The sequence below is a fragment of the Salvelinus sp. IW2-2015 genome, unplaced genomic scaffold (genome assembly GCF_002910315.2).
Source record: "Salvelinus sp. IW2-2015 unplaced genomic scaffold, ASM291031v2 Un_scaffold2109, whole genome shotgun sequence".
Lineage (NCBI taxonomy): Eukaryota > Metazoa > Chordata > Actinopteri > Salmoniformes > Salmonidae > Salvelinus > Salvelinus sp. IW2-2015.
In genome coordinates, this window is record NW_019943447.1 from 1 (window position 1) to 14,996 (window position 14,996).

The 14,996-nt window shown below is 42.5% G+C and overlaps 1 protein-coding gene and 1 long non-coding RNA gene across 2 annotated transcripts in view; one reads left to right on the plus strand and one right to left on the minus strand.

Annotated features, from left to right (window-relative positions):
• Positions 1 to 1,963: 1,963 nt before the first annotated feature.
• LOC112072969 (uncharacterized) lies at positions 1,964 to 3,558 on the minus strand. The gene is made up of 5 exons (XR_002894433.2): positions 3,432 to 3,558; positions 3,265 to 3,349; positions 3,085 to 3,132; positions 2,236 to 2,364; positions 1,964 to 2,087 (listed from the first exon to the last, which is right to left on the minus strand). It is a non-coding gene; the product is annotated as an uncharacterized lncRNA (long non-coding RNA).
• Positions 3,559 to 5,831: 2,273 nt separating this feature from the next.
• The window catches only part of ikbkg (inhibitor of nuclear factor kappa B kinase regulatory subunit gamma), a 15,780-nt gene continuing 6,615 nt past the window's right edge, over positions 5,832 to 14,996 (plus strand). The window contains exons 1-4 of the mRNA XM_070439993.1: positions 5,832 to 6,074; positions 12,123 to 12,253; positions 12,375 to 12,715; positions 13,181 to 13,246. Of these exons, the coding sequence (XP_070296094.1) occupies positions 12,124 to 12,253; positions 12,375 to 12,715; positions 13,181 to 13,246 (537 nt within the window). The 5' untranslated portion in view covers positions 5,832 to 6,074; position 12,123. The remainder of the gene's footprint in view (positions 6,075 to 12,122; positions 12,254 to 12,374; positions 12,716 to 13,180; positions 13,247 to 14,996) is intronic.

Genomic DNA, 14,996 nt, shown 5'->3' on the forward strand with positions numbered 1-14,996 from the left:
TTAGGCCGGGTTTACATTCCAGGTCTATTATAATACAGGAGAGTTATATTAAAATACAGACCAGGTATATTAATACAGGTCAGGTCTATTATTAAAACAGGCCAGGTCTATTATAACACAGGCCAGGTCTATTATAACACAGGCCAGGTCTATTATAACACAGGCCAGGTCTATTATAACACAGGCCAGGTCTACAGGCCAGGTAAACCGGCCAGGTCTAGTAGAATACAGTCCTGGTATATTATAATAAAGAACATGTTTATTTGAATACAGGCCAGGGTTATTATAATACAGGATAGGTCTACAGGTCAGGTATATTAAATACAGGCCAGGTCTATTATAATACAGGCCAGGTCTAGTATAATACAGGCCAGGTCTAGTATAATACAGGTCAGGTTTACAGGCCAGGTCTATTATAATACAAGCCAGGTCTATTATAATACAGGTCAGGTTTACAGGCCAGGTCTATTATAATACAGGCCAGGTCTATTATAATACAGGACAGGTCTATTGTAATACAGGCCAGGTCTACAGGCCAGGTCTAGTATAATACAGGTCAGGTCTATTATAATACATACCAGGTCTATTATATACAGGCCATATCTATATGCCAGGTCTAGTATAATACAGGCCAGGTCTATTTTAATAGATCAGGTCTATTATAATACAGGCCAGGTCTATTATAATACAGGCCAGGTATACAGGCCAGGTCTATTATAACACAGACCAGATCTATTATAATACAGGCCAGGTATATTATTATACAGGTCTATTATTATTCTGGAAAGGTCTATTATAATACAGGCCAGGTCTATCATAATACAGACCAGGTCTATTATAATACAGGCCAGATCTACAGGCCAGGTCTAGTATAATACAGGTCACGTCTATAATACAGACCAGGTCTATCATTATACAGGATAGGTCTATTATTATACAGGCCATGTTACTGGCCAGGTCTATTAGAATACAGGCCATGTCTATTAGAATACAGGCCAGGTCTATTTTTATTACCGGCCAGGTCTACAGGCCAGGTCTGGTATAGTACAGGCCAGATCAATTATAATACAGGCCAGGTCAATTATAATACAGGCCAGGTCAATTATAATACAGGCCAGGTCAATTATAATACAGACCAGGTCAATTATAATACAGACCAGGTCTACAGGCCATGTCTATTATAACACAGGCCAGGTCTACAGGCCAGGTCTAGTATAATACAGGCCAGGTCTATTATAATACAGACCTATTCTATTGTAATACAGGCCAGGTCTATTATAATACAGGTCAAGAACTATTATTATACAGGACAGGTCTACAGGCCAGGTCTAGTATAATACAGGCCAGGTCGATTATAATACAGACCAGAACTATTGTAATACGCAGAGGTCTATTATATGACAGGCCAGGTCTAGTATAATAGAGACCAGGTCTATTATAATACAGGCCAGGTCTAGTATAATACAGGTAAGGTCAATTATAATACAGACCAGGTCAATTATAATACAGACCAGGTCTACAGGCCATGTCTATTATAACACAGGCCAGGTCTAGTATAATACAGGCCAGGTCTTTTATAAAACAGGCCAAGTCTATTACAAAACCGAACGCTGCCTGCACTTGCCCGCCCGTCCAGCATCACTACTCTGGATGGTTCTGACTTAGAATATGTGGACAACTACAAATACCTAGGGGTCTGGTTAGACTGTAAACCTCGCCTTCCAGACTAACATTAAGCATCTCAAATCCAAAACGTATCTGGAATCCGCTTCCTGTTTCGCAACAAAGCATCCTTCACTCATGCTGCCAAACATACCCTCGTAAAACGAACTATCCTACCGATCCTCGACTTCGGCGATGTCATTTACAAAATAGCCTCCAACACTCTACTCAGCAAATTGGATGCAGTATATCACAGTGCCATCCGCTCTGTCACCAAAGCCACATATACTACCCACCATTGCTACCTGTATGCTCTCGTTGGCTGGCCCTCACATCATATTCGTCGCCAAACCCACTGGCTCCAGGTCATCTATAAGTCTGATACTTCCGGTGCCGACAGAGACGGCCGCCTCGCTTTTAGTTTCCTAGGAAAGGAAACTTTCACTTTACAATAGTAATAATAATATGCAAATTGTATGATCTAGAATAGAGTACGAGGCAGTTTAATTTGGGCATGATTTATTCCAAAGTGAAAACAGCGCCCCCCTATTGACAAGTTAAGCGGAAGATTACCAGTGTTTGATGCTCGTCGTTTGGTGTGACAGACAGGTTGGAGTCATTGTTCTTTTGAGTTTTGATGTTACGCCTCTTGGAGGGAACACAACACCCTTCAACTCCCCGTGGAGTGAAAGAGGTACGTGACTGGAGGTAAAGAGGTACGTGACTGGAGGTAAAGAGGTACGTGACTGGAGGTAAAGAGGTACGTGACTGGAGGTAAAGAGTACGGTGGTACTGACTGGAGGTAAAGAGGTACGTGTGACTGGAGGTAAAGAGGTACGTGACTGAGGTAAAGAGGTACGTGACTGGAGGTAAAGAGTACGTGACTGGAGGTAAAGAGGTACGTGACTGGAGGTTAAAGAGGTACGTGACTGGAGGTAAAGAGGTACGTGACTGGAGGTAAAGAGGTACGTGACTGGAGGTAAAAGAGGTACGTGACTGGAGGTAAAGAGGTACGTGACTGAGGTAAAGAGGTACGTGACTGAGGTAAAGAGGTACGTGACTGAGTGGAGGTAAAGAGGTACGTGACGAGTGGAGGTAAAGAGGTACGTGACTGATGGAGGTAAAGAGGTACGTGACTGTGTGGAGGTAAAAGGTACGTGACTGTAGTGGAGGTAAAGAGGTACGTGACTGTAGGTGGAGGTAAAGAGGTACGTGACTGTAGTGGAGGTAAAGAGGTACGTGACTGTAGGTGAGGTAAAGAGGTACGTGACTGGAGGTGGAGGTAAAGAGGGTACGTGACTGTAGGTGGAGGTAAAGAGGTACGTGACTGTAGGCGAGGTAAGAGGTACGTGAGTGTAGGTGGAGGTAAAGAGGGTATGTGACTTAGGTGGAGTAAATGAGACAGAGGCAGAGAAATATTACCTTTAACAGGGAATTTATTCCTTCACACGGTAATTTGGAGAAAAGGGGCTGGACGGAACCAAAGCAAAGAAAGTAAAAGTTTAAAAAGTCCCCTCTCCTACCTAACCACTACTTACCTAACCTTTTAACACCCCCTGGAGCGCTAACCAAAATACATGGGATGGTCCACCCAGGTCTTACCTAGTGGGCATAGACAGTAAATACTACGGGTATATGTATGCCCACCAGGCCTCTTGCCTAAGCACTCCCAAGCAGCCTTCACCTCCTGGAACAAAAACAGAAGAATTACTAACGTAAAGTGAACAATTTCAATAATCAAAAACACAGTCCTTTTGGCATACACATACCTCAGAAGTGGCAGCTACAAAATACTTTCAACAAAACTGTCACTGGGCAACAACCAACACAGTACATCAAAGATGCTCTCTCTCTTCTTGGTTTATACCAGCTGGAGAAGGAGTTGATAATTGACAACAGCTGTTTCCCCTGCGAGGGTACGGAGCTCCAAATCATCGTGGGGCTGACCTAATCAGCTGCTTAGAAATCCAGGAAGCCTGAAATACACACATACAAACACATACAGTTGAAGTCAGAAGTTTACATACACTTAGGTTGGAGTCATTAAAACTTGTTTTTCAACCACCTCCACAAATTTCTTGTTAAAAACTATAGTTTTGGCAAGTCAGTTAGGACATCTACTTTGTGCATGACACAAGTCATTTTTCCAACAATGTTTTCCAGACAGATTATTTCATTTATAATTGGTCCCGTGTGGCTCAGTTGGTAGAGCATGGCGCTTGCAATGCCCAGGGTTGTGGGTTCATTCCCCAGCGGGGGACCAGGATGAATATGTATGAACTTTCCAATTTGTAAGTCGCTCTGGATAAGAGCGTCAGCTAAATGACTTAAATGTAATTCACTGTATCACAATTACAGTGGGTCAGAAGTTTACATACACTAAGTTGATTGTGCCTTTAAACAGCTTGGAAAATTCCAGAAAATGATGTCATTGCTTTAGAAGCTTCTGATAGGCTAATTGACATAATTTGAGTCAAGGAGAGTGTACCTGTGGATGTAGTATTTCAAGGCTACCTTCAAACTCAGTGCCTCTTTGCTTGACATCATGGGAAATCAAAAGAAATCAGCGAAGATCTCAGAAAAATAATTGTAGACCTCCACAAGTCTGGTTCATCCTTGGGAGTAATTTACAAATGCCTGAAGGTACCACGTTCATCTGTACAAACAATAGTACGCAAGTATAAACACCATGGACCACACAGCTGTCATACCGCTCAGGAAGAGACGCTTCTGTCTCCTAGAGATGAACGTACTTTGGTGCGAAAAGTGCAAATCAATCCCAGAACAACAGCAAAGGACGTTGTGAAGAGCTGGAGAAAACAGGTACAAAAAGTATCTATATCCACAGTAAAACGAGTCATATATCGACATAACCTGAAAGGCCGCTCAACAAGGAAGAAGCCACTGCTACAAAACCAACATTAAAAAGCCTACGTTTTGGCAACTGCACATGGGGACGAGAACGTTTTTTTTTTTAAATGTCCTCTGGTCTGATGAAACAAAAATAGAACTGTTTGGCTATAATGACCATCGTTTTGTTTGGAGGGACAAGGGGGAGGCTTGCAAGCCGAAGAACACCATCCCAACCGTGAAGCACGGGGGTGGCAGCATCATGTTGTGGGGGTGCATTGCTGCAGGAGGGACTGGTGCAATTCACAAAATAGATGGCATCATGAGGCAGGAAAATTATGTGGATATATTGAAGCAACATCTCAAGACATCAGTCAGGAAGTTAAAGCTTGGTCGCAAATGGGTCTTCCAAATGGACAAGGACCCCAAGCATACTTCCAAAATTGAGGCAAAATGGCTTAAGGACAACAAAGTCAAGGTATTGGAGTGGTCATCACAAAACCCTGACCTCAATCCTATAGAAAATTTGTGGGCAGAACTGATAAAGTGTCTGAGCAAGGAGGCCTACACACCATACTGTTACACAGGAGGAATAGGACAAAATTCACCCAACTTATTGTGGAAGGCTACCTGAAACGTTTGACCCAAGTTAAACAATTTAAAGACAGTGCTACCAAATACTAATTGAGTGTATGTAAACTTCTGACCCACTGGGAATGTGATGAAAGAAATAAAAGCTGAAATAAATCATTCTCTCTACTATTATTCTGACATTTCACATTCTTAAAATAAAGTGGTGATCCTAACTTACTAAAACAGAGATTTTTTTTACTAGGATTATAATGTCAGGAATTGTGAAAAACTGAGTTTAAATGTATTTGCCTAAGGTGTATGTAAACTTCCGACTTCAACTGTATGTTTCAGTAAGATTGGATTTATAGCAATGGTTCTCAACTGTACTGCAGGGATGGAGTGCAAGTTGTAGAAAATGGAGGTTGTGGTGGCAGCTGCAGAGAACTATGTGTGTGTGCAAGACTAGACTTCAGAAGAGTTACAGGGTGTGTTAAGTGGTGATGTCCCATCCTTTCAGGTTGTTGGCATGAGGTATGACTAGATAGATTTAAAAAGTGGAGTAGGTTAGTTTTATTGAAATTGTATATCTTTTTGGAAGAAAAAAATTGTGAGCGTTAGATGGTAGGGTATTTATTTATTTTTCAAGCAAAATATAAGGCAGTTGTACTCCAGTCTCGTAGGTGGCGGTAATGCAACATATTGGATTCCAACCGCCGTTAAACCACATCGAAGAAGAAATCTCCCACAGTGCGGAAATAGAAAGGGGGATTCCTGGTGCAAGTTAGCTTAGCGCTGTCGCTTTGACAGCTAGCTACATCAGAAGAATGTCAGAACTATCACTGGAAATTATTTCATCAGATTTGAATAGAAATACAATCTAGAAGTGGTGTCAGTTGCGGAAATACGCTTGGTCTGCCACAGTCAACCCAGAGCTTAGTTAGCTAACGTCAGCCTGATTAACGCCAACTAACTACGTATACAGATAAAAGGTAAGGTTTCATGTTAGTTAAACAACTAACGTTAGTTACATATATATTTAGCTAAAGTCATGTCGTTGGCTGCCAGCTGCCACTGTTGTGCTAACTAGCTGACGTGATTGTCATGGCTAGCGTAGACAGAATTAGCCATATAGCTAGCCACATCATGTTTGTCTAGCTAACCTTACCTAGCTATAGGCTTTATGCCTGGTGAACCAGTACCTAGTCCTAGGCTTGAGGAGACCCGACGCCCAAGATCATTCAAACGTTAGGTAAAAAATACGTTCGGTATTCACCAAAATATGGAGTTTCGCAGAACAACTAAATATTTGTAGACCTTTTTTGGAAGTAGGTACATACGCACCGTATGTAACGGCTGGGCGTCAGAGGAGATCTCGTCTCCTCAAGCCAAGGTACTGGTTCATATGACTTAAAAGTTGGCAAGCGAACTAACCGTGTTTCAAACTTCATTAGCTAATGTTACTAGCTGTTAGCCTGCTAGCTAACTAGGTAAAAAAATACAGTAGGTTAGCTAGGTACGTATCAAAACCAACCAGGATGGAGCTAGAAGTGAAAGTAGCCTAGCTAGCGCCGAACAGACCGACTGCCTATAGATAAAGTAGGCAGGGAAATGCCCGTGTTGGTCATTTCTGTTAACGTTATATAATCCAAAATAAATTAACCGCAGCATGGTTTTGGACTCATTCAGCAGTTTTTAACTGATTCAGTACAATATTGGAAATTTAATGTTGAAAGTTCAATTTATATTGCTAACATGTAAGTTGAAAATTGTTGTCACTGCTTCCTGTTGACAAGACGTTTTGATAAATAGGCCAATGTCAAAACACTGTTTTACGTGTCCAGGTCAATAACCAATATTCAGAAACAGGTTGTGATATATTGAAAACATAAAAGGTACTATCTACACGTACATGTGCAACAATATTAATCATTCTATTTATTTATTGATTTATTTTTACGAGCACCTTATAAACTGCACATGCACCAGAAACCCTGTTGTTTTGGTAATAAATCACTGATATGGATGAGGGGGAATCAGGTTGTATGAGCTGTCCACAACTAAAACAAAACACATGGAACCTGGATATTGTTTTTGTCACTGGTTAGAGGACAACCTGCAGAAGACAGTGGGCCACACTTTTTTTGGGTTGTGTTGCATTTTGATATGGGGGTCTCCAAAAGAGAGGCAAAACTGTTTTGTCAATCACTCATATCAATTATCACGTTGAAATCAATTGTGTAAGAGGGGGAGATGAGGTTGCATGTCCTGCTAAAACTAAAACGGCCAAAAAAAGAAGATGGCTAGCCTGAAAATGTTAAGCTGCCTGAACAGGCGTCTCTAGCTTGAACGGTTCAAGAGTTACTGTTGAGTGGTTTGCTGTCTCGAGCTTGAACAGTTCAAGAGTTACTGAATTTTTTTATGCTAAATTATAAAGAACAGGGACTGCGGTTGAAAATTCGCCAGCTGATGATTAATGTGCACTGTCCCTGTAAAAATAAATAAACACGATTTCAAACCTTCAGAAAGTATTCATAGCCTTGATATAGTCCAATTTTTTTTGTTACAGCCTGAATATAAAAACAATTATTAAATAGACACAATACCACATAATGAAAACATGAGTTTAGACATTTTTGTAATTTCTTGGGAAAATTAAATATAGAAATATTCAATTTGCATAAGTATTCACACCCCTGAATCAATACTGTGTAGAAGCACCTTTGGCAGTGATTACAGCTGTACATCTTTCTGGGTCTTTGAAGGGCCCTCCACCTGGATTACAGCTGTACATCTTTCTGGGTCTTTGAAGGGCCCTCCACACCTGGATTACAGCTGTAAATCTTTCTGGGTCTTTGAAGGGCCTCCACACTGGATTACAGGTAAATCTTTCTGGGTCTTGAAGGGCCCTCCACACTGGATTACAGCTGTAAATCTTTCTGGGTCTTTGAAGGGCCTCCACACCTGGATTACAGCTGTACATCTTTTCTGGTCTTTGAAGGGCCCTCCACACCTGGATTACAGCTGTAAATCTTTCTGGTTTTGAAGGGCACTCCACCTGGATTACAGCTGTAATTTTCTGGGTCTTTGAAGGGCCCTCCACACCTGGATGTGTGAAACATTTCTTTATGCTTTTCAGAATTTTCTCACCTCTGTCAATGGTGGTTGATCATTGCTAGACAACCATTTTCAGGTCTTGACACTGATTTTCACATAGATTAAAGTCAACTGTAACTTGGCCACATAAGAACATTCACTCTTCCTACACACTGTCACTCCAACACATCCACCAAAACTTACTCATCATTTATACTCTAAACACACCCACTCACATACAATCATCATACAGTGCATTAGAAAAGTATTTAAGACTTCTTGACTTTTTCCCCACATTTTGTTACGTTACAGCCTTATTCTATAATTGATGAGGAAACAATGCATTTAACCCATCTACAGACAATGCCCATAATGACAAAGCGATAACAGGTTTTTTAAAAGTTGTGTTGCGCCGGGCTGTTGTCTTAGGTCTCTCTTTATGTAGTGTTGTGTTCTCTGTGTCTCTCTTGTCGTGACGTGTGTTTTGTTCTATATTTAGATTTTTATTTTACATTTTTAATTCCAGCCCCGTCCCCGCAGGAAGCCTTTTTGGGGGAATAAGTTATACAAAATATGTTAAATAAGGTTATACAAAAATATGTTTTTTGTTCTTGTTTTTTTTAACCTGTTTTTGCTTTGTCATTATGGGTTTTGTGTGTAGACTGATGAGGATGATTTATTTGATCAATGTCAGAATAAGGCTGTAACGTAACAAAATGTGGAAAGGTGAAGGGTCTGAATACTTTCTGATGGTTCTGTATCTATCTCCATCACTCCAGTATCCTGTCACCTTCCCCTATACATATCTACCTCCATTCTCCAGTATCCTTCTCTCCTCCCTATACATATCTACCTCCATCACTCCAGTATCCCTGTCTCCTTCCCCCTATACATATCTACCCTCATCACTCCAGTATCCCTGTCTCCTTCCCCCTATACATATCTACCTCCATCACTCCAGTATCTGTCCTTTCCCTATACATATCTACCTCATCTAACATCCAGTATCCCTGTCCCTTCCCCCTATACATATCTATCCATCACTCCAGTATCCCTGTCACCTTCCTATAATATCTACCTCATCACTCCAGTATCCCTGTCTTTCCTGTACATATCTTCCTCCATCACTCCAGTATCCCTGTCCTTCCCCCTATACATATCTACCTCCATCATCCTCCAGTATACCTGTCCCTTCCCTGTACATATCTACCTCCATCACTCCAGTATCCCTGTCCCCTTCCCTATACATATCTACCTCCATCACTCCAGTATCCCTGTCTTCCCCTATACATATTACCTCCATACTCCAGTATCCCTGTCTCCTTCCCCTATACATATCTACCTCCATCACTCCAGTATCCCTGTCCCTTCCCCCTATACATATCTTACCTCCATCACTCCAGTATCCCTGTCCCTTCCTCATACATATCTACCTCCATCACTCCAGTATCTGTCTCCTTCCCCCTATAACATATCTACCTCCTCATCCAGTATCCCTGTCCCCTTCCCCCTATACATATCTACCTCCATCACTCAGTATCCTGTCCCTTCCCCTGTACATATCTCTACTCCATCACTCCAGTATCCCTGTCCCTTCCTATACTATCTCTCCATCATCCAGTTATCCTGTCTTCTTCCCCTATTAATATCTACCTCCATCACTCCAGTATCCTGTCCCCTTCCCCCTATACATATCTACCTCCATCACTCCAGTATCCCTGTCTCTCCCCTATACTTTACCTCATCAGTACCTGTCCTCTCATTCTACCTCCATACTCCAGTATCCCTGTACCCTTCCCCCTATACATATCTACCTCCATCACTCCAGTATCCTGTCCCTTCCCCTGTACATATATACCTCCATCACTCCAGTATCCCTGTCCCTTCCCCTGTAATATATACCCCATCACTCCAGTATCCCTGTCAGTGTTAATATGGCTGACCCGTATATAGTGTCCCCCTATACATATCTACCTCCATCACTCCAGTATCCCTGTACATTGTTAACATGGTACTGACCCTGTATATAGTCACCTTACCCCTATACATATCTACCTCATCACTCCAGTATCCCTGTAATTGTTAATATGGTACTGACCCTGTATATAGTCACCACTATACAGTGCCTGTACATACAGTGGGGAGAGACAAGTATTTGATAACACTGCCGATTTTGCAGGTTTTCCTACTTACAAAGCATGTAGAGGTCTGTAATTTTTATCATAGGTACACTTCAACTGCTTGAGACGGAATCTAAAACAAAAATCCAGAAAATCACATTGTATGATTTTAAGTAATTAATTTGCATTTTATTGCATGACATAATTATTTGATCACCTAACAACCAGTAAGAATTCCGGCTCTCACAGACCTGTTAGTTTTTCTTTAAGAAGCCCTCCTGTTCTTCACTCATTACCTGTATTAACTGCACCTGTTTGACTCGTTACTGTATAAAGACACCTGTCCACACTCAATCAAACAGACTCCAACCTCTCCACAATGGCCAAGACCAGAGAGCTGTGTAAGGACATCAGGGATACAATTGTAGACCTGCACAAGGCTGGGATGGGCTACAGGACAATAGGAAGCAGCTTGGTGAGAAGGCACACTGTTGGCGCAATTATTTAGAAAAATGGAAGAAGTTCAAGATGACGGTCAATCACCCCTCGGTCTGGGACTCCATGCAAGATCTCACCTCGTAGGGCATCATGATCATGAGGAAGTGAGGGATCAGCCCAGAACTACACGGCAGACCTGGGTCAATGACCTGAAGAGAGCTGGGACCACGTCTCAAAGAAAACCATTAGTAACACACTACGCCGTCATGGATTAAAATCCTGCAGCGCACGCAAGGTCCCCCTGCTCAAGCCAGCGCATGTCCAGGCCGTCTGAATTTTGCCAATGACCATCTGGATGATCCAGAGGAGGAATGGGAGAAGGTCATGTGGTCTGATGAGACAAAAATAGAGCTTTTTGGTCTAAACTCCACTCGCCGTGTTTGAAGGAGAAGAGAGGATGAGTACAACCCCAAGAACACCATCCCAACCGTGAAGCATGGAGGTGAAACATCATTCTTTGGGGATGCTTTTCTGCAAAGGGGACAGGACGATGCACCGTATTGAGGGGAGGATGCATGGGGCCATGTATCGCGAGATCTTGGGCACAACCTCCTTCCTCAGTAAGAGCATTGAAGATGGTCGTGGCTGTTCTTCCAGCATGACAACGACCCGAAACAGCAGACCAGGGCAACTAAGGAGTGGCTCGTAAGAAGGCATCTCAAGTCCTGGAGTGGCCTAGCCAGTCTCCAGACCTGAACCCAATAGAAAATCTTTGGAGGGAGCTGAAAGTCCGTATTGCCCAGCGACAGCCCCGAAACCTGAAGGATCTGGAGAAGGTCTGTATGGGGAGTGGGCAAAATCCCTGCTACAGTGTGTGCAACCTGGTCAAGAACTACAGGAAACGTATGATCTCTGTAATTGCACACAAAGGTTTCTGTACCAAATATTAAGTTCTGCTTTCTGATGTATCAAATACTTATGTCATGCAATAAAATGAAATTATTTACTTAAAAATCATACAATGTGATTTTCTGGATTTTTGTTTTAGATTCCGTCTCTCACAGTTGAAGTGTACCTATGATAAAAATTACAGACCTCTACATGCTTTGTAAGTAGGAAAACTTGCAAAATCGTCAGTGTATCAAATACTTGTTCTCCCCACTGTAGCTACTGACCCTGTATATTTTGAGTCATGAATGTTCTTATCACGTGAGGCTGTGGTTTACATCCTAGATAGCAGGCCATTGGCTGCCATCATCACCAGGGGTATGTACGACAGGTCTGATTGGTTCCAAGTTTAGTAGTTCACAAATGTGCCTACTACTAGTAGCTGATGACGTGTGTCCGTCTACGTGTATGATGCATCATCTTAACATGGTTCAGCAGCATGGTACAGCCCCAGAACGACACCTGGGACATGGCAGGGGACGAGGGAGGCGGGGCTCTCCGGGTTCCACCCGAGCTGGCAGCCAATGAGGTGGTGACCAGACTACTGGGAGACAACCAGCAGCTCCGAGGTATGTCTCTCTCACTCACTCACACACACACACACACACACACACACACACACACACACACACACGACTGGAATACTCTCTTTGATCCACAATGAGGCACAGATTGTGTGTGTGTGTGTAGAGGCGTTGCAGCGCAGCAACCAGGCCCTGCGTGAGCGCTGTGAGGAGATGGAGGAATGGCAGCGGAGGTCTAGAGAAGAGAGGGAGTTCCTCAGCTGTCGTTTCCAAGAGGCCCGGGCGCTAGTGAAGAGACTGACCAGGGAGAACCACAGCCTTACCAGCCTGGCCAGCCCCTCGAGCCCCTCCAACCCTGAAGCTAGCCAAGGCCTGCTGGTCAACGGCCCCAGTGTCAGCCAGGACTCCTGCCCCAACTCTACCAACTGCAGCTCCAATGGGGGTCCTGGGAGAGGAGGGGAGCAGGAGAAGAGCTCAGAGACCAACGGAACCATGGCAACCTCACTGGTCAGTACGGAGGGAGGAATGGTTGGATTCAGAATACCTAATCAATTCTTGATGTTGAATTTAAGTAGTAAACAGGATACAGAATTGCTATTTGAATGGAAGGAAATAGAATTGAAATCAGTAATATTCAAATGTCTCCTCTTCTGTAGTCTATACATCTATAAAACATCAGACATGTCGTTATATACATGCATATAAAGTATTGTTGAAACACTTCATTTTCAGGACAAACTCTTTAAATGAATGATCAAGGAAAACAAATGTGAATATTCTAAGTTTATTATATTTCATTAATCACTTTTACATTTTGTTCAATATGGGGAAAATACAACATTATCCAGAATGCATCAGCTTAACCCTCAAGTTTACCCTGAGTCCTTAAAAAGAAAGACTACTAATGGATGGATAAAAGAGGTAGGAGAGAATTATCCATCCACACATTATGCTGTATTTCCTGGTTGACAGGTGACAGAGAGAGGGATGGAGAAGAAGGGAGCAGAGGAGAATGAGCAGATGATGCTCCACAGCTTGGTAAGAACCTGAGGGAGAAAGGGAGGTGTGTGTTAAAGGCCATTAGTAGTCATGGTGACAGAGAGATGGATGGAGAAGAAGAGAGCAGAGGCCATTAGTAGTCATGGAGGAGGCTTAATATCCTGACCTAGTGAGATATACATGGAGGAGGCTTAATATCCGGACCTAGTGAGATATACATGGAGGAGGTTTAATATCCTGACCTAGTGAGATATACATGGAGGAGGTTTAATATCCGGACCTAGTGAGATATACATGGAGGAGGTTTAATATCCTGACCTAGTGAGATATACATGGAGGTAACCACACCACACTTCTACCCTGTTGCCACTGAACCGCTTGGATCTTCGGGAGTTGGCTTCAATCTGAGCGCACGAAGACAGTCTTCTCTCCCCGCTTTCCTCCTCCCTCTTCTCCAGCTCTTCTATTCCTCAACCTCAGATCTCTCATCCCTTCTTCCACTTCTCTTTGTGGCTCTATCAAGCAAGCGTGGCAGAAAACTGTTTCCCTCCTTTTCTGAGGGCTATAAAGAGAGAGAAGAGTTCAGGGAAGGGATAAAGGAACGCGTATATTCGATAAAGAAGGGCTTTGAGGGACCAAAACAGGAAACACCCCACTAAACCCAGCTACCCACTTACTACTCCTACATAACACCCCACTAACAGTACACTACACCCACTAACAGTACACTACACCCACTAACAGTACACTACACCCACTAACAGCTACACCAATACAGTACACTACACCCACTAACAGTACACTAACTAGTGTAGTTTAACTGCAGTACACAAACTACACTACCTACACTCAGTCACACCAACTACCTACACTCACTAGGTCAGGATATTAAACCTCCTCCATGTATATCTCACTAGGTCAGGATATAAACCTCCGCCATGTATATCTCACTAAGTCAGGATATTAAACCTCCTCCATGTATATCTCACTAGGTCAGGAATTAAACCTCCTCCATGTATATCTCACTAGGTCAGGATATAAACCTCCTCCATGTATATCTCACTACGTCAGGATATTAAACCTCCATGTATATCTTACTAGGTCAGGATATTAAACCTCCTCCATGTATATCTCACTAGGTCAGGATATTAAACCTCCATGTATATCTCACTAGGTCAGGATATTAAACCTCCTCCATGTGTATCTCACTAGGTCAGGATATTAAACCTCCACCATGTATATCTCACTAGGTCAGGATATTAAACATCCTCCATGTATATCTCACTAGGTCAGGATATTAAACCTCCATGTATATCTCACTAGGTCAGGATATTAAACCTCCTCCATGTGTATCTCACTAGGTCAGGATATTAAACCTCCCCATGTATATCTCACTAGGTCAGGATAATAAACCTCCTCCATGTATATCTCACTAGGTCAGGATATTAAACCTCCATGTATATCTCACTAGGTCAGGATATTAAAACCTCCATGTATATCTCACTAGGTCAGGATATTAAACCTCCTCCATGTATATCTCACTAGGTCAGGATATTAAACCTCCATGTATATCTCACTAGTCAGGATATTTAAACAATCCATGTTAATAATCTCACTAGGTCAGGATATTAAAACCTCCATGTATATCTCACTAGGTCAGGATATTAAACCTCCCATGTATATCTTCACTAGGTCAGGATATTAAACCTTCTATGTATAATCCCTCACTAGGTCAGGATATTAAACCTCCTCCATGTATATCTCACTAGGTCCGGATATTAAGCCTCCA